The following is a 24,599-nucleotide window of genomic DNA, read 5'->3' as shown; positions in this document are numbered from 1 at the left end:
GCCGTAAAGATACTGACACTTACGTACCTTCAGACTGATTAATCTGAGCCTGGTGGCTGCAGCGGCTGGTGAAGGAACTCACAGTACTTGATGTTTGGGGATTAAAGAGCTGTGCGGTTCCTGGTTCTTGAATAGAAAAGTGCTCTGCAGGTTGTTTGATGTGGCCTCCAGACAGGCCCACAACTTCCTCCTGCTGGGCGTGCATCCATGGAGACAGGCAGTCGCGCTGGACTGCGCCGGGAAGGGACTGCAGAGCGTGAGAGCGGCTGGTCAGAAAGGTTTGGGCTCAGCGGGAGGCTGGCTGGAGCTCTCCTCTGCTCCCCACGTTGGTCTGTTTTGCCTCTCTGGTCAGCGGGACTTGCTTGACCTACAGGGGATGAGCTCCTGCGGCTTAGCTCTGGCACCTCCAGCCAAGAATGTGCTGGTGTATCGCAACGGTGACCCCTTCTTCCCCGGGAGGAAGTTTGTAGTGAACCAGCGGCGGTTTCTGACCTTTGAGGCATTTCTGAATGAGGTGACCAAGAGCATTCGCGCGCCCTTGGCTGTGAGGAACATCTACACACCCAGGCACGGCCACCGCGTCGCTGAGCTGGGGGACCTGCAGGACGGATGCCAGTACGTGGCGGCGGGCTTTGAAAAGTTCAAAAAGCTTGAGTGAGTAGACGGAACTTTGGTCTCTGGGTTTGGTAAGCAGCTTTACATCACCTCTGTGGGGAACGTATTGGGGTGTGAATGGAAAAAACAGGTAAGAGGAGTAGAAACGCAATGAAAAGCAGAGATGGATTAATTTCTTTTCTTACTGGAAACTACTGGACATATTCCAGATCGCACGGAAAATGCAAATATTCCTGGTAAGGTCAACTGACTCTCAGAAGAACACATGTTGGGGGAGGCATGCATTGTCTGGCAGGATGTTGTGATGGGTGCTGCTCTGCCTCCCCTGCACCTTGTTTTGTGGCGTGGGAGGTTCTGCTGCCCGCTTCCTTGGCAGAGCTGTCAGTCACACTGTCTCCACTGACAAATAGTTTTGCTTTGGTTTGATGAAGGTTTTTTGGTTTCTAATCCTGTACAAAGTAGAGCTGTTTTGGTTCATCCTGAAATACAGAGGGTTAAAGAGGTTTTTGTGGCATCGCTTGGCTCTAGAGGTGACGTGTGTGGTGTGTGTGCCAGGTGAATTTGGCTCCCGGGTGTGTATTGTATTTTGTTGAGGAGGTGGTCTAGGCTACATTAACGTCAGTCAGCCCTTGGAGCCTTGATCAGTGAGCAACACAAAGGAATAAAATCTTTTGGGTGTCTTTAGCTTGGGGATCTGAAATGGTCTGTATTTGGCTGGGAATTTCTTACACGTAGCAGACTTTAATTTAGACTGAAGTCCTGGGAGACCATGAGGTGGGGCACCTGGAGAATTGTTTCAGAAGTGACCCACATAAGTGACCCACACTTCTGGTGGCAATGCACCAAGGCAGAGCGGTTGGTGGTTTCCTCACTGCTCTTTAGTCAGCCATGACCCAGTTGGTAGGCGGCAACGTTGTCATCTTTTTCTCACAGCTATTTAAATCACGGAAGGAAGGAGCTCCATGGGACAAGGAAGAGCGAGGGTCTGCAGGTGAGTCCCTGAGCTGAGTGGGGGCAGGCGGGAGCGCAGAATGAGCGGGGAGGTGAGAGAGACATTAGGGGTGGCACTGATGAAACTAAAGTTGAGATTTAAGGCTGCGAGGTGCCCAGTGGAGATCAGGAAAGTGCCACAGGAATCAGTAGGACATGTGAGACAGCACAGCGGCTACTGCTGTGTACCTTCATCCCCCTTAACGGTGCAGGGGAAGGGTCCGTGCTCAGAGGTTGGCTGGCAATTCTGGAACGTGCTCAGCTATGTGAAGAGCCTTTCCAGCCTGGGTGTTGCTGACAACAAATCCCACCTAGCAGCAGCAAGCCTGAAGGCAGGGCATGCGGTGTCCCAGAGCAGGCTGCTCCTGATGGGGAAAAGGGAACAGCCCTGGGAGGCTCTGTCAGGGCTGTCACTGTTCTTGTGCACTGAACTCGGTCTCTACAGTTCTGCACTGTAGCTCCCTGGAAGTCGAACGTCTTGGTGCGATGGCAGAAGCACGCCCGTTTGCCCTGCACGATACAGTAAGTGCCTTGGTGTTTTCTCCTTGGAGGGTCTCTGGGAATGTTTTTGGAGGCTGGAGGAGGGAATTTCTCTGAGATCCTGGGAGTGCTGCCCCACAGGGACAATTCCCAGCTTCTACCAGAACTATTTGTTGTAAATACTGTCCAGGCACCAGTGGCTGGCTTTTTTCCCCACCTTCCACAGCTGCAGGAATACTGGCTCATCGCTTGCTCTGGGTTGTTTCTCCTGCAGTGTTTTCCGGAATGGGGATTTGTTGAGCCCTCCTTTCCCACTGCCACTCTCCAAGAGCACCTCACTGCAGTGGGATGCGCTCCTGGCCACATTGACAGAGAAAGTCGACCTGCGCAGTGGAGCTGTTAAAAAGTAGGTATCCAGATAAGGCACTGCCGGCTCCTCTTTCCTTATGTCCAGAACATAAGCAGCTCTGATTAGCACAGAAGACTGGGAGTTCAGACAGCCACTTAAAGTCTGCTTTTGCAAACTCATTTGCTTTTCTGGTTTTCCCATCTTCAAATCAGGGATAACCCCAATGTCTTGAGTGCTCTGTAAGGAGGGCTAATGTTGCTGGTGGTCTGGTGGAAAAGCAGTAAGCAAGCAGTAAAGCATGGCATAAAAAGGAGTTTATGTCTAGAGGGGCTTTTATCCAACAAATGCAGCCTACCTTCTCCTCATACACCTATTTACTGACACCCAAGGAAAAAGCTAAAATCAACTGCATCTCAGTGATCACTGGGTGTAATATTTCTGCATACTTCCTTGGAGTAATACTAAGAATGATTCATCCTCTCTGCCTTATCTCGTTCCTGTTTACCACTTTGCACTTGCTCGACTGCTTCCATGCTGAGGGGTTGTTCAGGGTCTGGTGACATCTTTAAACCCTTTTCTGTCTCTTCCTTGAGGCTCTGCAGGCTGGATGGAACCCAGGTGTCCAGTGGGGAGGAGCTGGTGAATGGCGATTACTATGTGGCAGTGGGAAATGAGGAGTACAAAAAACTGCCTTACTTTGAGCTGCTGGTGCCCCAGGATTCTGCACACAGGACGCTGTGGTACGTAGACTGTGGCCAAGTGGTTTAAAGAATCGTGTCCGTGGTGGTCTTCAGCTAAAGCCATCCTTTTTGTAGCCCTCCTGTTCAGTGCTGTCTGCTTCAGGGCTTGAGTTTTGCTTCGCATGTTGGAAGTTTAGGAAGAAATATTGTGTTTTCAAAGCTTTGAAGGTTAGCCCCTGAAATCCAGAGTTCAGCGCCAGAGAAAGCAAGCGGTTTGGTTGTTTCTCAGTTAAGTGTTCATCAAGCACTGAGAAGCACCTGCCCATTAGGCCGGGCATTGAATTTCACAGGCCTGTGGTGGGTGGTGTGATATAATGGGAAGGTGATCTGCTGTGGAGTGTGCCCTACCTGTGCTGAAGAAAAAACACCTCCAGGGGCCCTCTCTCTTATGGGAAAAGGGGAGATCGTGCCCTCCTGCAGCTGACTTCTACCTGATACTGAGAATCTGCTTCTTTTTTGTTGCAGGAACCACCCAAAAAGCAGGCGCAAAAAATACTACAGAAGGGTAGGTGGCTCAGCTGGCGCAGGACTGTTTGTGCTACTGTCACCATTACTTTTGTGCAGGCATCCCTCTATACGCAGTGGATATGTACCACAATCTCCATTCCCAATTGCCATGGCTATGGCATCCTTGTTTGGCACCATTCCCAAAGGAGAGGAGCTAGAGACAGCTATGTGGCCAGATCACACTTGAATTAAATCTCACTGCCTGAAGAAAAACTCCTTAAGGCGGCCTCACTTACCTCTTCTCCTTTTTGGCTGATGGGCAGGGAGAATTCATCCTGGAGCTAGGATACCTTTCCTGCTCACTGTGTGGGTAAAATGCCCAACAGAGACTACAGGTACAGCAGCTGGGCTGTCCTGGATTGTCCATTGAAATGTGCATCTGTATTATCTGTGCTATTTGCTTTTAAAATTTCCTTTTCCTTTTTTTCTTTTGTTTCCAGTTTGGTGAACTCTGTGCCACCTCCCAGGACAGAGCCGGCGACTCTGCTCTTGCTGAACCACCTCAACAGGTAGGAGTGACTACAAAAAGCGTTTTATGTGTTCCCTGTATCTGTTTCACTTGTAGTATCAACTTAAAACCCAGTCAGAGAATGCAGCATTACAGCTTTGTACCAGTCAGGATCAAGGGGCACAGAGGAAAGTTGCAGTGTTTAAGGGATTGCCCTGCAAAACTTCTCTTGTTTTATAAACTGTTTTATCAAGAAGGCCTATCAGAAGTGTGTGCTGAATACTTTCAGCTGGACAGTCGCAGGATGCAGACCACAGGAGCTACAGATAAAGGCAAGATCCCAGCTGCTTTTCCACAACTGCCAAGGCAAGCCAGGAAATCTTGCCTCAGAGACGAAGAGTCCATTTTCCATGCTAAACCTGTCCGTGCAGGACGAAACAGAAGGAGCAACAGGAATATGCAGCACTGGCCTGATCAAGGTAAAGGACACTGCTGTAAGCATAGAGGGAGGCTGGCTTTACTTTGATGCTAAAGGACAAAAAACCTGCAGATACACCAAAAGAAAGCAGTGATGCATCCAATAACTTCTGTATTTCTGCTTCTTTCCTCTCCTCATCTGGGCATATACAAGGACATTTCTGTAGCATCATCAAGACCAGGGCACAGCTATCTGCAATACCCATTGAACAGCTTTTTTCTTTCCTTCTCCTTGCAGAAGAAAGCGTCTATAAAACCAGAGATCCTGGGAAGGAGATGCGAGGTGCCCGGGAAGTAAAAGAGGATGAACACACAAGGGTGGACGTACCCATTGATCAGGTCTGAGAAAGGATTTTCTGCCCTGGTAGGAGTCTGGCTGCTGCAGGGAAGTACTTATGGTCCCACTAGAATCTATTGGTGCTGCAGGTTTTGCACAGCAGGGAGGCCAACTCCAAGAGCCAGCCCTTCAGAGACAGTCTGTGAGAATACATCAATCAATAGTTTATAGCAATTGCTTGGGGAGGTCCTTCAGTTTTCTCACTTGTTTTAAGTCCTGTTCGTTAGGTTTATGAAGCGCGGCGCTTCTCTCTACAATGTGTAAAGATGAAAGTAACCACCAGGGGGAACTTCAGAAACCAGAGGACAGTGTGTAACGGCAGGGCTTTGCATGTTAGAAAGCCGAGAGATTGTCATCTGGGTAATGAACATTTCCCTCCTGGAATGTGAGAGTTACAGCTTCCCACTGCAGTAAGGATATCAAAGGCTTTCCTGGATTTTTTTTGTGTGTACTACTTCTATCCTTACTCCTGTTCCAGAGAGTTGCAGAAGAACTTATACCAAAAGCCAAAATAATACACCCCAGTAAGGTATATATTCCACTTAATGCTTCTATGAAGTGTGTAAGACCCTTCCTGGCTGTGTTCAGAGTTCTTACATTAATATTTGGTACCCCTAAATACAACCTGTTAAGCAGAACTTGCCTGTAGCCAGGTGAGTAAACATGGCAGGGAATAAACATGTAATTCCTAAAATGACTGAACACATTTATTAGATAGTAACAAGTTTAAGCCTTTTTTTAAAAAGGGAAAAAAAGCAGTTCTTTTAAAACACAATTCTGTGTGAAAAATGTCTGCAAGATGCTTATTTTTGTGGCATATTAATGTTTTAAACTTTTCGTAAGGACGTTTAGAATTGATGTAATGGGATGACATGTGTTATATTGTAGGTGATTCACAGTTCTGCCTAGGTAGTCTCTTTGGATTAATTAGAACTTCAAAGGAAAACAACTCCTTTGAACTTAAATTAGAGAAAGCCCTAGTGAAGAATTAGCTAATGGCTTCTGACTTCTTGGCTCAATGGGGAGCCTGGTGTGCCGTGTTTGCTTTAGAGGCTGGGCCAGCATTTCTCAGTGGGGTGGGCACTCTGATGCCGCTGCTTTCCGTCGGCCTTCCCCCCCTCCAGATCACTCCGCTCTACAGTTGTTATTATTTGAGTGTCACAGCTCTTCTCCGCAGTGGGAGAGAATCATGAAGCATTAAATAAACTACCTTTGAATTTTATGTAGAGACCAAAGGTTGCATACCAAAGCCATGGTAAGACTGGAAATGGAATCCAGGAATTTTGTCCCAGAACCTTTCTGTAATAGTGAAGTGCTACATTAATAATTGTATTTCCTTCTCACCGCAAAAAGGCACCGACTACAGACAAATCACAAAAGACTGCGGCAAGGAAAAGGGATGCCAGTGACTCTGAGGATGAAAAGCACCAAACAATGTTGCCCTTGGCAGGAAAGAGCTCTGAAGAGTTCACAAAGGGAGTGTGATGGGAGAAGAGGGACAGTTCAGTACACGGCTATCTGCACAGCTGCAGAAAACAAAAGCATGTGAATCCTAGATTTCTCTAACACCACAGACTGGCCAAGCTTTTTGATGAATTAATAAACTCTTCTAAAATCAAGCATCCTTACTGTCTAGGCTTCAGAAGCAGAGTACCAGTGAGTAATGAATCAGATGCACAATGTTGTTAAATAATGAAGATCTTCCCTCTTTCCTCATCTCTATCGTGTGATGATGTGGCAGAGGTGATGGCTGCTTTTCTGAACTCTAATTAAGCTGGTTTGTATCTGAACTTGGGAAGGAAGAATTGCCAAATAGGATACACACCTTTATAACAAAATGTCTGCCAGGAAGTTTGTTCTATGTCAGATGCTTCATATAAAGAGATTTCATCGCATCATTGTCCCTCTGGCTTGGAATGCTTGGATAATGTTTGCAGCAATCAAACCTGTTCCCAAAATTATGTACATTTTGTTTCTGTTAACTTCTTTTACGAGCATCTGCCTGATTTAGGAAAAGTCATAGTAATAAACAGCTCTTTTATTAACCCTCTTTGTGCAAGGCTTTCTGTATTCCCTTCCCTAGTGTTTCTGATTAATTACAAGGGTAACAAAGATTTTTTTCCTTCTGTGATCCATCTGGTATTTTGGACTGATAATTTCACTAAAAAGAAAAACACCCTTCCCTCCCTAGGGACAAACTGCACTGTTGTTATTTTACAGATGAGAGACATTCTACAAGATGCCAGTGGAGAAAAGCCAGGTGGTAACCTCAGTGTAAGGGGCTGTGCAGTGTGACCTGGTACGTTGCAGCTGAGCGCAGTGGAGGAAGCCACTGCCATGTGCTTGGCCACAAAAAGGGAGAGTTCCTAAACAGATTCCTTCTACAGAAAAAACACTCGGTCCCAGAAGCTCCCTTTGAATGATTTATTAACCATTTATTATCCCTGCAGTGCTGAACAGGACAATTCAATCATCCTTGCCTTGAAACACCCACATACAAAAAATTCCTTAACTCAAGACATTAAATAGGATGTCCTTGCAACATGCCTTGTTCCACCCTGATGCTCAGGGAATACGGTCCAGGTTTTCATGTTTTTTGACATCTGTGTGTCAAAATACAGCTTCCTAGGTCCAACTGAGCCAAAGGGTCTGCTGCTGAGCCAGAAGCCCCCTCTTCAGCCACGGGGGTTACCTTTGAACAGGTTCTCTTCCTCTGCTTCTCACTTCGTCTTGTTCATGAACCAGCTACACAGAGAGTGACTCCTAGGATGGTGAGCAGTATTCCCACCACAGCCCCTGCGGAAATAAACAAGATGTTGGGAACTTACACAGTTCAACGCTAGTCAGATCTTCTCATTGCTAACTATATGATGCTCAGATGTCACAGTAAATAGGCTAGCATAAACGTCTGGATAGATGTGACCTGGACCAGGTGAGTTCTGAAGGGGTTTGGATGTCTGGACCGCCTGGTACATTGAGCAAAGCACGTTTCTAAGAAAACATTGCTGATGCTGTATTGTCTGGCTAGCAAGAACCATGCTTAAACAACAAAAAAATATTTTAGTGTATTCCTACAGCTATTGCGCCAGGTCCTGGTGTTTTTAAGCTTTCAAGTTTCCTGCCATTTTTCTGACTTTCAGAGCAAGGTTATGTTATTGTAGGATGTAAGGGAAGGAAAGAAGGATGGATGTTAACATTTGGGGGCTTATGGGGCACTCCTTTTCCATGGTGGGCATATTATTTAGTGCTTCTCTTATGGTTAAATATCTAGTTAGGTAAAAGCTTGGGCCTATAAACTTTGTTAGCTTAGAACAGCCAGTTCTATCTTCAAATTTACTACCACTGCCCACAAGTCTATTTCACTTCCCTTTCAGGTCCTGTAGCAAAACTGCTGCTTAACTAGTTAAAGCCCTTGTGTAGGTGTTTGCTATTTTTCAGGAGACCAGTGGGTAGCCCACGCTATTAAGTCAGCAAATAGATGCAGGAGACAATGTGAGGAAATGTTTTAAGCGTAGCTTACTTTTACCACCAATGTCCTCTCCCAGAAGCCTCCCAGTCACCAGCGTGACTATCAAAGCCAGGGAGTTACAGAGCGGTACTGCCAGGGACAGATCTGAAATTGAACAGTTGTAACACAAACAGTTTAAAATGGATGATCTTGTATAAATCATATGGGACTTCTTTTATTTATGATTATTACAAGACAGCTGCTTGATGTTCACCTGAGTCACCAGAGTAATCAATAGCACTGATCCTCCCAAAATCCCAATCAACCCGCCCCGCGAAAGCGACGAGAACTAACCTGCGGATGCCAAGGTGAGGTAGAAGAGGAGAGATCCACCTTGATTGAGCAGAAACGGCACCATGTACTGCAAGAAGAACACAAGCCTGTCAGTTGCTGCTTGCAAACCCACTGTGTGCCCCGCAGCGAGTGGGCAGCAGAGCCCAGACCCCCATGCCCTGTGCCGTGTTGGGCAGTGGAAAAGTGGCACGCCGGCGATTCCGCTGCCAGGCACAAGCTCCTCAACGTCTTAGTTCCCCAGTCTGCAAAAGGCAGACCATGCTTATTTTATGTAAAATATGAGGGTTAATAACCTGCCACCTATGAAAGCAGTCTCAATTCTGCACAAGAAGAGAAGTGCTATAGGCAGTTAAATGAAACACTACTAAGGATAAAGAATTGTGATGACAGATGGAATATTTAACAGTTTAAGTATCAAGTCCAGAAGTAAACAGGAAGGAATGATCCCAAAGGCAGTTTGACACCCTGCTACCTCCCTGGCCCGGCAGCCTGGATGATGTCGCACCTTGTAGTTGAGGCCCAAGAAGCGGATCTCTGCCAGCAGCTGCTGTAGGCGGCCCTGGCGCCGCACCTCCTCCAGCCCCGCTGCGCCCGTCCGCAGGAATGGTCCGGTGCTGCCCCACAGCACGGCCACCAGCACCAGCGCCGCTGCCTCTCCTGCGGCACAGCCTGGGCTCAGCGACCCGATGGCCCCAGGGGAATGCCAGCCGGGTCTGCCATCACCTCAGAGACCCCACACCGGGTCAGACTGGCCTCATGTCCCTGTAGAGGGCCTGGCCTGCTCCACTGCTGCTCCCCATCAGGGACAACGTTCACCAGCCCAGCTCACTGCTGTCTCCCATCGTGAAGGACCCCACTCTGGGCCTACTGACACATTCCTCTCGGGGTGGTGGTAGGGAAATCCCTGCAGCGAGCCCACCCCACTGCTGCATCCCCCTCAGGGAAAGCACCTCACTGGGCCCAGCCTGCAGCCACGCTCCTTTGAGGAAAGCACCAGAGCCAGCCAAGCCCATGGCTACGCTCTCCCTTCAGGGAAAACCTCACAGCAGACCAAATCCAGGGCCACATCCCCCCCCACCCTGAGAAGACCCCACAGGAGTCCAGGCCATGTTGCAAATATTCTGGTAAAGAAATAAAAATTTAATCACATAGAAGAGTTAGGTTTGATTAAGAAGTAAAATTGTGAAGCATAATGTATAGGATTGTTAAGTTTGAAATGTAGCCATAGAAACTTCAGGAACTGTGTTATGTGTGACTATAGGAACCTTAATATTGTTAAGGTTTGAAATAGCTAACCATAGAAACCTCACCAGGATGTTACTGTTTTTTCTATGTTTTGTTTCAAGAAACTAAGGAAACCGTCGTGGACACCAGTTTGCTTCTTGGAAACCCCCTTACCCTTCCCATCTTGATTTGGGTATCGAAGATTCCAATCAGTAGAGCTAAGTGTAAATAACCAATGATTGTTTTTAAATGAGATTATTGATAAGGTTATATAATCAAAGGACCAATCCTTATAAACGTTAAATTTAAGAACAAGCATAGTATGCATTTTTATGTAAAGAGCTTATGTAACAATGTCCTGACAGAAAAAAGTCTATAAAAACTGATGGATTTTGATACTACGTGGGACATGCCTTTGGAGGAGCGATCCCCCGCGTCCCCAGCGCTGCACTAAACGAAGCGCCTGCTTCTTAACTTCCCCTTGGTGTTAAGGAGTTTTATTCCGGATTTCGGGAACAGCCATGGCCCTGTTCCACCCTCAGGGAAGATCACCCCGGGGCCCAGCCTGCCGCCACATTCCCCCCACCTCAAGGAAGCCCCCCACAAAGGTCCAGCCGGTGGCTATTTCCCTTCCCAAGGGAAGACCCCGTTCCCTTCTCAAAGCAGAAACTTCCCCGCCCGGGAACTCTCTCCCCTCCATCCCGGAAGCTCACCCACGGGCGCCATAGCGACGGTGACGCTATTTCCGTCCCGCGCACCCTCTGACCCGGAAGCGATCGGTCGGGTCTTTCCCCTCAGAGCTGCCGCCATGGTAAGAGCCGGGTCGGGGCGGTGGTGGTGACCCGGGGTCGGACGGTGTCAGAGCCCCCGGGTCGGGGCTCCTGGGACGCGGGGAGGGGGCGGCCGCCCCCTCCCCGCGTCCCAGGAGCCCCGACCCGGGGGCTGAGGCCGTGCCTCGCCTGAAGCATTAAATGGCGTCTCCCCCCACCTCGCAGAAGCCGATCCTACTGCAGGGCCATGAGCGCTCCATCACGCAGATCAAGTACAACCGGGAGGGAGACCTGCTTTTCACCGTGGCCAAGGATCCCGTGAGTGCGGCGGGCCCTGCCCGTCCGTGTTGCCCTCACCCCCACCCCCGGGTGAAAATCAGCTTCCACCGCGATGATTGACAGGCTTTTCATCAGTCCCGTTAATTAATCCGTCTGGTAAGAGGGGTGTTTGGTTATTTTCTTCTCCCAGATTGTCAACGTTTGGTATTCAGTGAATGGAGAGAGGCTCGGCACCTACAACGGCCACACAGGAGCTGTCTGGTGCGTGGATGCAGACTGTATCCTTTGATCGTGGAAACCAGTTTGTCTGCCCCATTATTTTCCTTATAGGGATTCACTTGAGCCAATTCCTCCCAACTGCTGCACTGTTTCCTCTTGAAGAGGAGGAGGGGGGGGGGGGGGGGTCATACAATATATTTAACTCTTCTGTTGTCTTTACTTTACTCCATCTTTTGGGTATTTTTCATACCGGGCTGTCGTTTGGAATAACGTGTGCAGCGTTGCTCTGCCTGCTCTCATTTGTGCATCATTGCTTTTGCTGTTCTGGCCCTGGGAAGGTGTCTAAGTTGCACAAGGTCTTCCGTCTCCAGTGTGGGCAGCAGTTAGCAAAGACAAAAACGTGTAAAGGTTGTGTTAATGCAAGAGCTGGAGCCTTTTCTTTAACATTTCTAGAAAAAAGCTGTGGATTTTTTTAATGTGAACACTTGGACTCTGTGTCTGTCTGTACTGGAGTATTGCTGGTCCTGGAATGAACGTTGCCCAATCTCTGTGTAATACAGCTTTTTAATCTTGTGTATAAACATTCCCTGGGTATGTAGACAGTAGCTTTTTGGGGCTGAGAATGTGTTGATATTCCCTAACTGGTGACCTAGGGGACACACGACATGTGCTCACTGGCTCTGCAGATAACAGCTGTCGGCTCTGGGACTGTGAAACAGGTAAGACTCTTTTCTTCTCTGTTCGAGTCACAGCTCTGTCCTGCCATGAAATCTTCTAAGCTTGGAGTGCATAGTGACAGCAAAACATGTGCTTGTTCACCCCCCTGAAAGAGGTCTGAATCCTAACTCAGACTGCTGGAGGGGAGGGTCTGTGGATGTGCCTAGTTTCTAGCGACTATGTAGTGAATTTGTGCACTTTACCACCCAAGTAGTCAAATCGTGCAGTTAGTGCTTGCAGGTCACCAAACCTGCTTGTCAGCTACGCCCGATGCGCTCATCCTCCCTCCGACCCGGCCGCTCATCTGATCTTTTTCATTAACCTTGCAATAAAATATCTGGTGAAGTGACAGTTTCTGCTCTGTGTTCAGGAAAGCAGCTCGCCCTGGTGAAGACCAGCTCAGCAGTGAGGACATGTGGTTTTGACTTTGGAGGAAACATCATCATGTTTTCCACGGACAAGCAGATGGGATATCAGTGTTTTGTGAGCTTCTTTGACCTCCGGGACCCCAGCCAGATCGGTGAGGAATCCGGGCCAGTGCCTGCACCGGGGAATAAGAGGAGGTGTTGATCACTGGAGCTGGTGCCACTCTGTCTGTCTGTCTGTCTCCTTCCTTCCTTCCTGCAGAGAACAACGAGCCTTACATGAAAATTCCGTGCAGTGACTCTAAAATCACTAGTGCTGTGTGGGGCCCTCTGGGAGAGTTCATCATCGCAGGACATGAGAGCGGAGAGCTGAACCAGTTCAGTGCCAAGGTCAGTCTGATAAGGAACAGCATCTTCTTCAGGCAGCAATGCCTGGGGGAGGATATCACAGCATTCCTGTTCTGGTCATGGGACAGAATATGGGCTTTTTGGCTCAAACTGGCAGCCTCATGGAAGGATAGTTAAAATACGCAGCTCCCTTGAGCAAGGCTGATGCACCAATGTCTGCCCTGCTGCTGACAGTGACATCTCCTAAATTGTTTTTCATGGAGAAATCTTGTGTACACTCACTTTGCTTGCCAGCACGCTGAAACTGCCTTCTTTACTCTTCAGTCAGGGGAACAGCTCTCAAACATCAAGGAGCACACCAAGCAAATCAACGATATTCAGACCTCCAGGGACATGACCATGTTCATCACTGCCTCCAAGGACAACACAGCCAAGGTGAGGCCTCCTGTTGGAATTGCAGTGGGCTGTTGGTATTTGCTTGCAGGACCTCTGCTCAGAGCTGTGGCTATCACAGAGGTTTGATCCTTAGAAATTTGAGTTAGTGGAAAGTCAAAGCTTAGTGGGAAAGTTCAGGGAGAAAGGGGAGGTGCCACCATGTTAAATTAATGGCCAGGAGTGAGGCCTAGCAGCAAGATTTGTGTGAGTTAATTGGGCTGCCAGCCCTCTTGCAGAATAACTCTCTCCCTCTTGCCTCCTAGCTATTTGATTGCACGACACTTGAGCATTTGAAGACATTCCGGACGGAGCGACCAGTGAACTCTGCTGCACTCTCCCCCATTTTTGATCACGTAAGAATGAGCTCGTTCATTGTAACGGTCTTGCTGTGACTCCTGCATTGTCCGAGGTAGCTGGAAGACAAGAGTGTCACCAGTCCAGCTAAAAAACATGACTGTGGGATGGGTCTGGGGAACTTTGCTGCGGTCTGGTGCAGGGAACAAGGCTTTGTGTCCTCTAATCTTCAAATGAGTGGGTCTGCGAGGCAGGACCTTCTCTGGGGCTGGAGTCAGGCCTGCTTATGAGTTTCTGGGATCTGCAGGGTTAGTAGGAGGTGTCCCCAAGGCTCGGCTCCCTCCTCTCCTGGCTGCTGCTGTGCATGTGGTGTAAGCAGCACTGAAGTGTTTTGGCTTCTCTCCTTTGCAGGTCGTGCTTGGTGGTGGGCAAGAGGCCATGGATGTGACCACGACCTCCACCAGGATTGGCAAATTTGAGGCGAGGTTGGTCCTTTTCCTCTGGCAGGGTCGAGTCCTCACCTGGAGGACTCCTGGCAGCCCAGGGGTGCTTGTCCCAGAGCATCTTTCTCCTGGCAGTGTTGGAGGAGTCATTAAACTTGCAGAGCTTTTTGAGGAAACACTGTGTCCCTAACCAGGCTCCTGACTCCTTGTGATAATTTCAATCTTCTTCCTTCTCCCAGGTTCTTCCATTTGGCTTTTGAAGAAGAGTTTGGCAGAGTGAAGGGTCACTTTGGTCCGATAAACAGTGTTGCTTTTCACCCCGACGGGAAGAGGTGAGGATCTCTGTGAGTCTTGCAGCATGCCCCAGTCAAGCCAAGCCCACCTTCCAGTTAGGAGATGGCTGGGCTTACAGGAGCTCTGCAGTGGGAATGGAGCAAGCACCTTCCTTAATTCTCCCATTCCAGCCCTGTTGCCTCCCCCCATGCTGTCCAAGGGGTTCACACTGATGCCCTACTGGACATTTTGGCTGCATCACTGATATTTTTTCTGTCCTGTGACTCCTTTATTAGTTTTTGGAGGGGGGTGTGAGAACAGACTCCAATACTGGTATAAACCTAGATGCCGTGAGCTCCTGTCAACATTCCTGACTTTATCTTGTCTTTCCTCCCTTACAGTTACAGCAGCGGGGGTGAGGATGGCTACGTTCGCATCCATTACTTCGATCCCCAGTACTTTGAGTTTGAATTTGAAGCTTAAAGGAGGACTTCCTCTCCTCTTCTCTTTCCTCCTCCAACCCATTGCCCAGTCCATCAGCTCCTGCGCAGAACTGTTGTAAGGCCTGAAGTTATTCTGCTCCGCAGGAGGCAGCAGGAAGCAGTTAGCAGCAACCTCGGGGGGCTGTGTGAAGGTGGGGAACTAGAAACCCAATGGGCTCAAAAGGGCAGGACTGGCTTTCACAAGAGATAAAGTGAAGGCAAGGACGGGAGTTGGGTTGGCTGCCTGCCTGCCCCTGGGGACGCTAGCTTCCTGCCCTGCTGGGCATATTTATACATCAGGGGAGAAAAAAAATCATCAGAAAATAAATATAAATCTTTTATAAACACAAGGAAAAGCACCTCTCTGTGTTGGTTTGGTTTTGTGGGTTTTTTTTCTCAATCTGGAACAAAATTATCCTGAATGCTGTGCTTTCCCGGATCTGTTGGCGGTGCCTTGCTCCCCACCCATGGGCGGGCAGCAGTGCTGTTACTCCTGGGGCCTCTGTCCGCCCCAGGCCTAGGTTAACTCTTTCCCAGGGAGGATCTGCAGCTATCGTTCAGGTCCGGCCCTGAAGTGTGAACAGGCTGGAAGCGCAGCAGCCAGTCATTGTTTTCCAGATGACACGCACGCGCCCAGTTCTGGTGCTTTGTTTATTTGGTAGACTGACCCTGAGCCAACTTTCCTCATGGAACAGTTATTTCCTGCACTAGCATGCTTGTGTTGCAAATCCTCATCCTTCCAGCCCTCTCACCCTGTGTCTGTCTGTCTGGAGGGGTGGTTTGTATCTCTTTCCTTCCTCGAAACTGGGTTCAAGGGCAGATTTCCCAGCCTGGCTCCCAGCTAGGAGCAACTAATGCAACATGAGCGACCAGCATGCCCTTTGTGGAGAGGGTGCTGGGGGTTTAGTGTGTTCTGCTGCTTAGTTTTTGCTCTGCTGACTGTGTCTGGCAGCTGGGCAGGGACTGCAAGCCAGGCACGCTGCAGTGGGAGCTGCTGGAGGCCAATGCTGCTGGGCACATCGACCTCCCGCTGCCTCCTGCCCTTCTGCTCTGCCGCTGCTGCTGAAATCCCGCTGGGAAAGAGAGCGGGAAGAAGCACCCTCACTTGCGAGGGAGCGGGGCTGCTTCTGCCCCTGTGTAAGAGCAGAAAAGCAGGCGTGGGCTGCGAGAGAGAGCACTTTACTGAAACAAGCTCAAGTCTGCGCAGCCCAGAGGCTGTGAAAGGGAGTCTGCGTCCGCACCACCAGAGCTGTCCTCCGGGCTCGGCGGGGCCTGTGTCCTGCACAGCGCTTCCCACGGAAAGCTGCAGCATCACCTTGGGCCGGCAGCCCACGGGGGCCGAATTGCCCGTGCTGCTGTTCATCTTTCATTCTCTGTCCGGGCAGCGGGGTCGGAGAGGGACCGGCTCAGCCTGTTCCCTGCGCTTTCCTTGACAGGGGGTTTGTTGCCCTCTACTAACCGCTCGATCTCTGCCCAAGCCTCGTCCAGGTACTGGGATGAACGGATCCATCGGAAGAATAAACCTAGGAGAGAAGGGGCTGTGTTATTTCAGCAGTGCCCTGTTGAGAGAGGGAAAAGCAGAGGAGCTTTCCCTCATGCAGCTCAGCTCGGAGCTGAAGCTGGGTTTAGAGAGCACTGGACCCAGCTTACCCTGCCAGAGCTGGATGCTCTGGGGCTCGACGGAGGGCCAGATGACCAGGGCGTTGTGCGAGTAGAGAGGGTTCAGGTACTTCTTCTTCTCTCCAGGCTGGTTCAGCCAAGCCCAGAGGGAGTGCGTGGTCTCCTTCACTTTACACAGGCACCTATGGGAGAATTGAGACGAGTTTTCAGTCCCTGTCGGGAGTCGTGGGGCTTGGTGCAACCCAAGCTACGTCCAGGAAAGCTTCGCTCTGCCCTATCCAGCAGGGTCAGCCCCTGCCCTGGCCACAGCGGGGTCTGCCGCAAGGTCACGGTGGCGACCACAGCCTTGCTCCTAAGGGAAAGCGCTGTCACCACTTCCCGCCCCACTCACCTCTCTTTCTCGTTGTTGCAGAGGAAGGTGCCGTAGTCAGATGCGTAGGCGTTGTCGAAGAGGGTGAGGAGGAGATGCTCCCCAAACTCCAGGGAGAAGGGGAACTGGCGGCTCAGCTGCCACACGCAGTCAAGAAAAAGGAGAAAAAGCGGTGCCTCCTGCTTCAGCCGGGCATGGGAGTAGGCAGAGCGGGCGCAGCGGAGGTGGAAGGGATGGCCGGCCTGTGGGACCCCGGAGGGGTAATAATGGGGGTGAAGGGGTTGCCCAACCAGGCTGGGGTCCCCAGGCCCCCTCAGGACTGCTGGTCTCACCTCGATCCACTCCCGCTCCAGCAGCCCCTGGAAGCCCACCAGCGTGCGGCAGGACGGATCCAGGATCACCTGGGCCAGCGCCGTCACCAGCAGCGTCGTGTCCGTTCCCTCCGCCCCGTGCACCAGCACACTGGCCTCCTCCCTGCGGGCAAGCACGAGCGGTCGGGGCGATGCCTGAGGTTTGTGTCACGCTGAGAGCTTTGAGAGGGGGAAAGCAGGGGCTGCAGGGTGGCAGCCCCCCCCCGTTACCTGTCCATGCACTGTGCGGCCAGGCAGGCTGTGCTCAGGGCCGCCTTGACGTGGCTCAGCCAGCGGCAGCTCTCCAGCCGGCTCAGCCACCGGTCCATGTTGATCGAAGTGTCGTTGCAAGCTTCCACCAGCTTAATAAAGCTCTCCTGCAGCGGGCGGCCTCTGGGAGGGAAGGAAAGTGGTGTCAGGGGCTTGGTGAGCCTTTTTTGAGGGGGGGCTGGTGTCCCCATGCCATTGGCAGGGCAGTGTCACGAGCGTGCAAGGCCTCAGCACAACCCCTCACCTCTCCAGGGGCCGGTGCAGCCTCCTCCACCGGGGGTAGGAGGACTTGGGTTCTGTGCCCCCCCCTGTCATCCGAGCCTGCTTCGCCGCCTGGGCCGACCGCGTGTCGATGATAAATCCCCGTTCCCCTTCATCCAGGACCGTCCCCAGCAGCATCTCGTCCTCACGACAGCGCTTTCGATTGGGGCCCGTCAGCGGCTGGCTGCTGCGGAGCATCACCTGCGGGGTGAGGGACGGTGGGCAGCGAGAGCCGGGGAGGGGGGAGCACTGGGGGAACCCCACAGGATGGGGGGGGCTTCGAGCCACCTTCGCTCAAGGGCCGGCAGTGGTGGGAGAGGGGATGAGGGGCAGGATGGGGAGATGGACTCACAGTGCCATTCTTGGAGTGGTAATAGCTGAGGACGGGGAATCGCCCGCCCTGCCGAAAACGGGCAGCCTTCCGCAAGGCATCATCATCCACCGCTGCCGGCACGATGACGGTGGGAGGGTACGTGGGGCAGGTGGTGAAATCCCGGTTCACGTCGCTCAGCCGCCACCGGCTCGTCTGGGGGAGATGCGGGGTGGGGGGCTGCCTCAGGTGCCTCCCCGGCAGCGTGACCCCCAGCGGGCAGCGCGGCACGGGTGCAGGGAGTCACTTCTCCCCCCAGCCTAGCCGGGTCTCTCCCCTCCAGGCTCACCTGCGAGGCGATCTGTTGGAAATACTGCTCGAGGGGGAAAAGGTTCCATCCTTCCTCGAGCTTCAGGCTCTGGGGTCTGTAGAAGAACGGGTACATCATCATCACAGAGTCCACCGAGGAGAGGGCCTGGAGTAGGAACAAAGGTGGAGCTGGTCACGGGTGGGGGGCATGGACCAGAACACGGAGGTGGCTGGGAAAGTCCCCAGGGCTCTGCAAACCCCATCCCCGTTCCCTGCTCCTGGCCGCGTCCCAGCTGCAAGCGAGGGCTGGGCAGGCAGGCGCTGGCACCACCAGCTCTTCGGGCACCCTTTGCCAACGCTGTCCGGGAGCCGAGTGTTTACCCACGTTAATGACAGACCGAGAGCAAACACTGCAGGCGGCTGCTTTCTCCTGCCAACCCTTTGCACCCCGACGTGGCTCGGGCCAGGCTCTCTGGCCACCCGGGAGCTCACCTCGATGGAGCTGGCGATGTTGAGACACTCCTCCATGCCCGGGATCTCCAGCTGCAGCACCTTCAGGTCTTTGCACCGGAGCGTGATGGTGCCGGAGGAGCCGGCGAGCCTGGGGGAGGCAGGAGAAGGGGTCAGGGCTGGCTGTTGGTCCATGCACATGGACAGACACGCGGACAGACACACGACAGCGCTGAGCTGCCCACTCCCCCCAGGAGAGCCGAGCGGGGCGAAGCGGGAGGGCTGTGCTGGTGTGGGTGCCGAATCGCTGGCTCTCATCTGACACCGATGGCGCACCGGTCTGAAGCCGGGATTTCCACCATCTCCCTGCCCTGGCCGGGGCCCGGCGGGCGCCGCGATGGTTAGCACAAAGCTGGGCACTGCCGGGCGGGTTAGCAGAGCCAAGAGCATGTTAAAAGCCAAACCTGGTGTCTCGTGGGGAGCCGTTAGTCCGGGGGGGCTGGTACCAGCCTAAATTCTGCACTCTGAGGCACAGAGGAGAAGAGGAGGTCAATGGCCGGTGCCGCGAGCATTCCCTGGCATGGGCCGCGGGGGAAGAGGAGGGACGAGGCTCGGCGGGCAGCACCGTGGGGTGGCCGTGCTCTGCCGTGGGCACCGGGAGAGCGGTGGGGAATCTTCTCCAGCTAAGGCAGGGGTGATGCTGCTAGAAGGGAGCGCGGGGCTGACTGTAGGGAGAGACCCACCTCTTCTCCACGGCGTCCACATTGCGGATGAGCAGCCAGAGCTCCACGGTACCGGGCTGGCTGTCACCCCCGGGGCAGGAGGAGAGGAGAAGGTGGTGGCTGGTGATGCACAGGGTGCCCTTCACCGCCGGTAGCCCCACGCACGACAGCAGCACGCTCTCCACTGTCGCCGTCTTGATCAGCTCGGCGAACTCCATGGCGGTGCCGGCAGCCGCTGCTGAGCCTCGGCGTAGCCTGCCTCTGCCAGGGACAGGGACCTGCGGCCAGCGGCTGCCTCGGGACTGGAGGGAGAAAGGGGAAATCCTGCAGCCGCAGAGCCCAGCCTGGAAACCCCCTCTTCCCTCTTTGTCACGCTGGGCCCTATAGCCTCACCCCTCCTCTTCTTGTTTACATTGTCACTTATAGCATATGGAGCCTCCTCGCTGCAAAACGCAGGGAAGCGTGACATTTCTCACCCCCCCCCCCCCAGCTGTCATTGCAGATGGGGAAACTGAGGCACAGGGCAGAGGGGGCTGAGCTGGCTCCAGGCTCGCCGGCAGCACCCAGACCCCAAGCCAGGTACCCTGTACCCGATGCTGGTTGCGCAGCCGCGGGGAGGGGGGGGGGATTTTTGGTGGCTGGTAAAAATGCAACTGCTGCCTTGCAGGGAACAGCTCTGGGTCCTTTCCTGCCTGCGGTGGGGCCTGCCGCGCTGGGGCTCTTCGGTGCTGCGTCAACCACTGCCAGACCACCGGCACCAACCTGACCCTGGCTCCCGCAGCCCCGTGGGCTCTGCCCTGCACCCACAGGCACCCCCTGGGCCTGGGGATGGAGCAGAAGGGGCTGCCAAGTGCCCTGGGCGAGGAGGAGGAGGAGGGTTGAGCGGTTGGCAGCGCTGCCTGCCCTGGCCACCCCTGTACTTACCTGCTCGGGTTCGGTGGCAGGCGGGGACCTCGGGGTGCAAGTGGGGGACCTTAGGGTGCGAGTGGGGGACCTCGGGGTGCGAGCAGGGACCTCGGGGTGAGAGCAGAGAAGTGCTGGGGTGCGAGCAGGGACCTCGGGGTGCGAGCAGAGAAGTGCTGGGCATAAGCAGGGGACCTTGGGGTGCAAGTGGGGGACCTTAGGGTGCGAGTGGGGACCTCGGGGTGCGAGCAGGGACCTCGGGGTGCAAGCAGAGGACCTCAGGGTGCGAGCAGAGAAGTGCTGGGGTGCGAGCAGGGACCTCGGGGTGCGAGCAGAGAAGTGCTGGGCATAAGCAGGGGACCTTGGGGTGCAAGCAAGAATCTCGGGGTGCAAGCGGGAGACTGTGGGGAGCACCAGGGATCCTGGGGTGCAAGCAGAGGACCTCAGGGTGCAAAAAGAGAAGTGCTGGGCATAAGCAGGGGACCTTAGGGTGCAAGCGGGGGACCTCGGGGTGCAAGCAAGGGACCTGGGGGTGCAAGCAAGGGACCGTGGGGGTGCAAGCAGGGACCTCGGGGTGCAAGCAGGGGACGTGGGGGTGCAAGCCTGGAGGCGGCCGATGTCCCGCACAGCTTTACCGGGACTGGCGGGGACGGCAGCTCGGCGCAGGGCTCCGCGCCCGGCGGATGTCGGGTTTAAGGTAGCCCGGCCCCGGGGCGGCTTGCACCGCCGGGCGGGGCGGGGGAACGGGGACAGCGGCCGGATCCTGACCCGGTTCCACCTTAACGGCCTGGCCGGGATACGGGACCCCGGCTGCCCCCCTCCACCCCCGTAGCCCCCACCGGTTTCTTTTTCCTTCCTTGGGCTTTTTTTGGCTTCCCCCCCCCCCCCAACCGGGTGCTGGAAGGCGGCTGCGCCCGGGGATAAATCATCCCTGCTCCTCCTTGCCAGTACGTCCCGGTGAAGGTTTCCTCCCGGGGAACAGGGAGTCTCCTCCCAGCTGGACACAAAAATGCTAAAAAAGAAAAAAAAAAAACAAAAACGAAAAAAAAAAACAAAAAAGGGAAAAAAAAAAAAAAAGGAAAAAAAATACCATCAAAACTGCCACCGAACAAAACCAAAAAAAAAAAAAAAAAAAGTCCCCTCCTTTGCACTCCTCGGGATAAGGAAAGTTCCTGCCCGTTAGAATTGTCCTCAGCGTCCCCAACCTTTATTGTTCTGGGGGTGAATAAATAGCCGGGACTCGGGTGTAGCTGGGGAGAGCGGGTGGGTGTCCGTGGTCAGGGTGCTCTTCGCTCTGTAGGTGCAGCGGGGCAGAGACTTTGTTGGCACAGGGGCTTTGAGGGGGCGAGAGCTCACCCAAAGGTTTTGGGGGACTCCGGTGGGTGCCACTATGTCCTTTGGCCAGCTGAAATTCAAGGAGCTGGGTGAGGAGGAGCCCACCTGGGAAGAAGAGAGCCTGGACAGTGTAAAGGCGCTGACGGCCAAGCTGAAGCTGCAGACACGGAGACCTTCCTACCTGGAGTGGGAAGCCCGGGTACGGGGGCAGCCCTGGCACAGCCGGACCCCTGGGGGGGCACGGGAGGTAAAGCCGGCCCCTGGGCACCCGGAGGACAAGTGGGATGGTGGCATCTGTGGCTTTGCCACCATGGAGGCAGCTCTGGAGTGGCTCAGGACGGAGCTGGTGAGTAGATGTCGGTTGGGATGGGGGGCACGAGGGGTGGGCAAGGACTGAGCCCCAGGGCAGGGATGGGGCCGTGGGGCTTCGCTTTGCGGAGGGACCGCTTGCAGCCCAACCTCATGCGGCAGCGACGGGATGCGTGGGGGCCGGGGGGCTCCAGCCGCAGCGCCGTGCTTTGCTCCTTTGCCCAGCACGGCCAGAGTACGTGGCTTTTTGCAAGGCGCGTGTGGCTCTGTCCGTGTCCCCTGGGGGGTCACGGCTCCGTCAGGGTCTGCGCTTGTCACCCCCCTCTTGCCTGCTCTGCTGGTGGCACGGCTGCGGTGACTTTCACGGGGTGGCGCAGGCAGCAACAGCCGTGCGGGTACGAACCCACGGGCATCTGAGCTGACCCCGGGCTGCGACCCCGGCACAGAGCCCGTGCCGACCCTGGCACTGCGTGCGTGGGCTCTGCGCTGATCCCAAGGCCACGTGTGCACGTGGCCCTCGGTGGGTTTATGCCCTGGCCAAACCTCAGCCCTGCTGCCTCAGCATCCCCGCTGCCCCAGCATCCCCGCTGCCCGGGCAGCTGACCCGCTGGCCGGTCCTGCTCCGATCCTGATGCCCATCTCCCCGTGCAGCGGGAGATGCAGGCTGCAGACCAGCGCCTGGCGCAGCAGCTGATGCGCCTGCGGGCGCAGCTGCACCGGCTGAAGGTGGAGCAGGCCTGCCACCAGCACAAGGAGATGCTGGACGACGCTACCTTCGGCCTTGAGGGCTGCGAGGAAGACTCGGACCTGCTCTGCAACATCCCGCCGAAGGCCGCCTTCCTCCTCTCCATGCCGCTCAAGCACATTGGAGTCACCCGCATGAACATCAACTCTCGACGGTTCTCCCTCTGCTAAGCACGGCGGGACCCGGCGGAATGCTCTGTGCCAAGCCCAGATGGGAGCCTTGCAGGCACCCGTGGGTGCACCCAGACCTGGTTAGGGCTTGAGGCTCCCTTCCAAAATGTCTCAGGGACTGCGGAGCTGCTGCTGGGGCTGAGCTCCCTCGGGGCAGGCAGTACTGGGCCAGTGGTGCTGCCAGCCCTGCCCCGAGGGCAATGCCATGCCACGCCATGCCACGGTGGCATGGGAAATGCCACCATCCCCACTGGGCACAGGGTGTTTTGGGGCACCCAGTGCCCTGTCCCTAAAGATGATGGGATCAACCACCATGGAAAATGTGGGGAGCAGCTCTTTGAGGAGAAATAAAAGGAGGTGAAGGTGAGAGCTGATGTTTTTTCCTTATTTTGCATGCACCTGGGCACCTGCCTGTGCCTCTAGATGTGGCTCCCGGCTCTTCACTGTGGGTGATCTGGGGGTGGCAGGGGGGGACCACGCTGCCATCACCCCTTCCCCGGCTGCTCCCCAGGGCTCTGGCTCATGGGGTGGGTGGCTTCTCACTGGTTTCTGCTGTAGGACGGTGCCGTGCCGGAGAGAGTGTCTCTGCTTTGGGGACCTCGTTGCCAGCCTCTCCCCGGGATGCCCCTGGCAGCGGGTGGGTGCTCGGGCTGCACCGTTGCAGGAAATGCTCGTCACCGAACTGGCTGCGAATGGAGGGGTTGTTTTTGAGGCTTGAGGCCAGGAGGTGCTGGAGGCTGAACACAGGGTTCAACAGCCCCGTGCCCCCCATCCGAGCACTGCGCTGGGAGCAGGAGGGATCCTGGGGGGGTAGTAGCAGCCAGTGCTGACAACACTGCCTTCACCAGAGGGGTTTGCTTTTGGCTTTTTCCCTTCCTCCATTAACATCAAACCCTTTACGAAAGAAGTTGCTGCTTGGGGATGTGACTTTCACAGAATGCTTTTTGGAAGCAGCGCCGGGAAAGCTTGGGTGGGGTGACCCAGGGAAGCTGTGGGGTGATCCGGGGACAACTTTGGGGGCTGTTTCTCCTTCCCAGGGTAGTGGCAGGACACGGGGAGAACCCGATGCATGCCCCCCCAAGGCTGCGGCGCACCCCAGGGCCTGGCAGCGTTCCCCATCACCCCTTGTCTGGGGCAACCACGGCGTTGGGGAGCGTGCTGGGAATGGGGCTGCGCGGCTGACCCTGGGAAATGTCCCTGCTGGGGTGGGGGCTGCGTCCGGTGCTGCCACGGCTGTGCCCCCCCCCCCCCCCCCCAAGGCTGCCACAGCCTCCCCCCTGACACAGATGGGCTTCCTGCCCATGCCTCCGCAGAGCAGCCGGCAGGTACCTGTGGCTTCATGTTTGATCACAAAAGCCAAGACAATAGGGTTGTGGTTGCTCTGCTCTGAGCTGTCTCCGAAAAAACAAGGCTGACAGCCCGGCTGGGGCACAACGTGTCCCCTTGGCTTCAGCCCCTGTCACCGTGGTTCTTGGGGTGCCAGGGTCTGGGGGGGACCTGGTGGTGATGGCCAAAGCGGGGGCTGCAGGGTGCAGGATGAGTCCCACAACCTGCGTAGGGTCCGACAGGGTCGGGGGGGGGGGGGGGCTTGTACAGAGCACTGCCAGCCTGCCCATGCCAAGCGCTGGAGAGGGCACAGCACAGGGGACCGGGGGACTCAGCTAGCCAGGACTGCCCAAACAGCGGGTGACAATCCCCTGCCCATCGCCAGCCCCTCGCAGCACATCTCCCAACCCATGGGATCCCACTCCTCCGCTGGCCAAGGGGCTCAGCATCCCCTTGCCCACCCGGTCCTTGGGGGTCAGTGGTTGGGTGGGCACCCAGAGCAAGGACCCTCCATGCCGAGGATGGCAGGAAGCCATCGGGGTTTGTCACTAGCTC

The 24,599-nt window shown here is 54.5% G+C and overlaps 5 protein-coding genes across 7 annotated transcripts; 3 read left to right on the top strand and 2 right to left on the bottom strand.

Moving 5' to 3' along the window:
• Positions 1–376: 376 nt before the first annotated feature.
• DCDC2B (doublecortin domain containing 2B) lies at positions 377–6,497 on the top strand. The gene is made up of 10 exons (XM_049820172.1): positions 377–654; positions 1,549–1,606; positions 2,051–2,127; positions 2,360–2,491; positions 3,028–3,174; positions 3,640–3,679; positions 4,122–4,190; positions 4,419–4,608; positions 4,845–4,945; positions 6,297–6,497. Exons 1-10 carry the CDS (start codon positions 377–379, stop codon positions 6,426–6,428), a joined length of 1,224 nt encoding a protein of 407 aa, XP_049676129.1. The 3' UTR covers positions 6,429–6,497.
• An 856-nt stretch (positions 6,498–7,353) lies between these two features.
• On the bottom strand, positions 7,354–10,779 carry TMEM234 (transmembrane protein 234). Of its 2 annotated transcripts, none has more exons than XM_049820245.1 (5): positions 10,683–10,779; positions 9,251–9,402; positions 8,746–8,812; positions 8,464–8,556; positions 7,354–7,739 (listed from the first exon to the last, which is right to left on the bottom strand). In XM_049820245.1, the coding sequence occupies exons 1-5, from the start codon at positions 10,777–10,779 to the stop codon at positions 7,678–7,680; spliced, it is 471 nt and encodes a 156-aa protein (XP_049676202.1). In that variant the 3' UTR covers positions 7,354–7,677. The 2 variants fall into 2 exon arrangements, with proteins under 2 accessions (XP_049676202.1, XP_049676203.1); XM_049820246.1 differs by lacking the exon at positions 10,683–10,779 and adding an exon at positions 9,824–10,432.
• Positions 10,714–14,953, top strand: EIF3I (eukaryotic translation initiation factor 3 subunit I). The gene is made up of 11 exons (XM_049820244.1): positions 10,714–10,780; positions 10,965–11,057; positions 11,209–11,296; positions 11,891–11,956; positions 12,325–12,474; positions 12,582–12,709; positions 12,992–13,102; positions 13,366–13,455; positions 13,808–13,881; positions 14,079–14,171; positions 14,514–14,953. Exons 1-11 carry the CDS (start codon positions 10,778–10,780, stop codon positions 14,593–14,595), a joined length of 978 nt encoding a protein of 325 aa, XP_049676201.1. The 5' UTR covers positions 10,714–10,777; the 3' UTR covers positions 14,596–14,953.
• Positions 14,954–15,231: 278 nt separating this feature from the next.
• On the bottom strand, positions 15,232–20,856 carry LOC126047067 (myotubularin-related protein 9-like). Of its 2 annotated transcripts, XM_049820242.1 has the most exons (13): positions 20,416–20,468; positions 20,181–20,270; positions 19,278–19,558; positions 18,999–19,058; positions 18,577–18,685; positions 18,125–18,250; positions 17,818–17,991; positions 17,449–17,666; positions 17,166–17,327; positions 16,917–17,058; positions 16,606–16,826; positions 16,245–16,396; positions 15,232–16,117 (listed from the first exon to the last, which is right to left on the bottom strand). In XM_049820242.1, exons 3-13 carry the CDS (start codon positions 19,472–19,474, stop codon positions 15,954–15,956), a joined length of 1,725 nt encoding a protein of 574 aa, XP_049676199.1. In that variant the 5' UTR covers positions 19,475–19,558; positions 20,181–20,270; positions 20,416–20,468; the 3' UTR covers positions 15,232–15,953. The 2 variants fall into 2 exon arrangements, with proteins under 2 accessions (XP_049676199.1, XP_049676198.1); XM_049820241.1 differs by lacking the exon at positions 18,999–19,058 and having other exon boundaries at positions 20,181–20,856.
• Positions 20,857–21,214: 358 nt separating this feature from the next.
• On the top strand, positions 21,215–23,085 carry FAM167B (family with sequence similarity 167 member B). Its single transcript, XM_049820843.1, has 2 exons — positions 21,215–21,840; positions 22,455–23,085. Exons 1-2 carry the CDS (start codon positions 21,550–21,552, stop codon positions 22,716–22,718), a joined length of 555 nt encoding a protein of 184 aa, XP_049676800.1. The 5' UTR covers positions 21,215–21,549; the 3' UTR covers positions 22,719–23,085.
• Positions 23,086–24,599: the final 1,514 nt, after the last annotated feature.

Source organism: Accipiter gentilis, chromosome 17, assembly GCF_929443795.1.
Source record: "Accipiter gentilis chromosome 17, bAccGen1.1, whole genome shotgun sequence".
NCBI lineage: Eukaryota > Metazoa > Chordata > Aves > Accipitriformes > Accipitridae > Astur > Astur gentilis.
Note: the sequence above shows the minus strand (reverse complement) of the source record. Positions and strands in the feature narration are given on the sequence as shown.

What these genes read in the sequence shown, in the direction of transcription:
- DCDC2B (XM_049820172.1), top strand. Translation starts at nt 377, where the DNA reads ATGAGCTCCTGCGGCTTAGCTCTGGCACCTCCAGCCAAGAATGTGCTG. An exon ending in GGAAGAGCGAGGGTCTGCAG is followed by an intron (nt 1,607 to 2,050) that starts GTGAGTCCCTGA and finishes CGGTCTCTACAG; the next exon opens with TTCTGCACTGTAGCTCCCTG. An exon ending in GCAGCACTGGCCTGATCAAG is followed by an intron (nt 4,609 to 4,844) that starts GTAAAGGACACT and finishes TTCTCCTTGCAG; the next exon opens with AAGAAAGCGTCTATAAAACC.
- EIF3I (XM_049820244.1), top strand. An exon ending in CCGGGACCCCAGCCAGATCG is followed by an intron (nt 12,475 to 12,581) that starts GTGAGGAATCCG and finishes TCCTTCCTGCAG; the next exon opens with AGAACAACGAGCCTTACATG. An exon ending in ATTGGCAAATTTGAGGCGAG is followed by an intron (nt 13,882 to 14,078) that starts GTTGGTCCTTTT and finishes TCCTTCTCCCAG; the next exon opens with GTTCTTCCATTTGGCTTTTG.
- TMEM234 (XM_049820245.1), bottom strand. Translation starts at nt 10,779, where the DNA reads ATGGCGGCAGCTCTGAGGGGAAAGACCCGACCGATCGCTTCCGGGTCA. An exon ending in TCTTGGGCCTCAACTACAAG is followed by an intron (nt 8,813 to 9,250) that starts GTGCGACATCAT and finishes TTCTTCTTGCAG; the next exon opens with TACATGGTGCCGTTTCTGCT. An exon ending in AGAGGACATTGGTGGTAAAA is followed by an intron (nt 7,740 to 8,463) that starts GTAAGCTACGCT and finishes TTATTTCCGCAG; the next exon opens with GGGCTGTGGTGGGAATACTG.
- LOC126047067 (XM_049820242.1), bottom strand. Translation starts at nt 19,474, where the DNA reads ATGGAGTTCGCCGAGCTGATCAAGACGGCGACAGTGGAGAGCGTGCTG. An exon ending in ACATCGCCAGCTCCATCGAG is followed by an intron (nt 18,251 to 18,576) that starts GTGAGCTCCCGG and finishes TTCCTACTCCAG; the next exon opens with GCCCTCTCCTCGGTGGACTC. An exon ending in TCCAACAGATCGCCTCGCAG is followed by an intron (nt 17,992 to 18,124) that starts GTGAGCCTGGAG and finishes CATCTCCCCCAG; the next exon opens with ACGAGCCGGTGGCGGCTGAG.
- FAM167B (XM_049820843.1), top strand. Translation starts at nt 21,550, where the DNA reads ATGTCCTTTGGCCAGCTGAAATTCAAGGAGCTGGGTGAGGAGGAGCCC. An exon ending in AGTGGCTCAGGACGGAGCTG is followed by an intron (nt 21,841 to 22,454) that starts GTGAGTAGATGT and finishes CTCCCCGTGCAG; the next exon opens with CGGGAGATGCAGGCTGCAGA.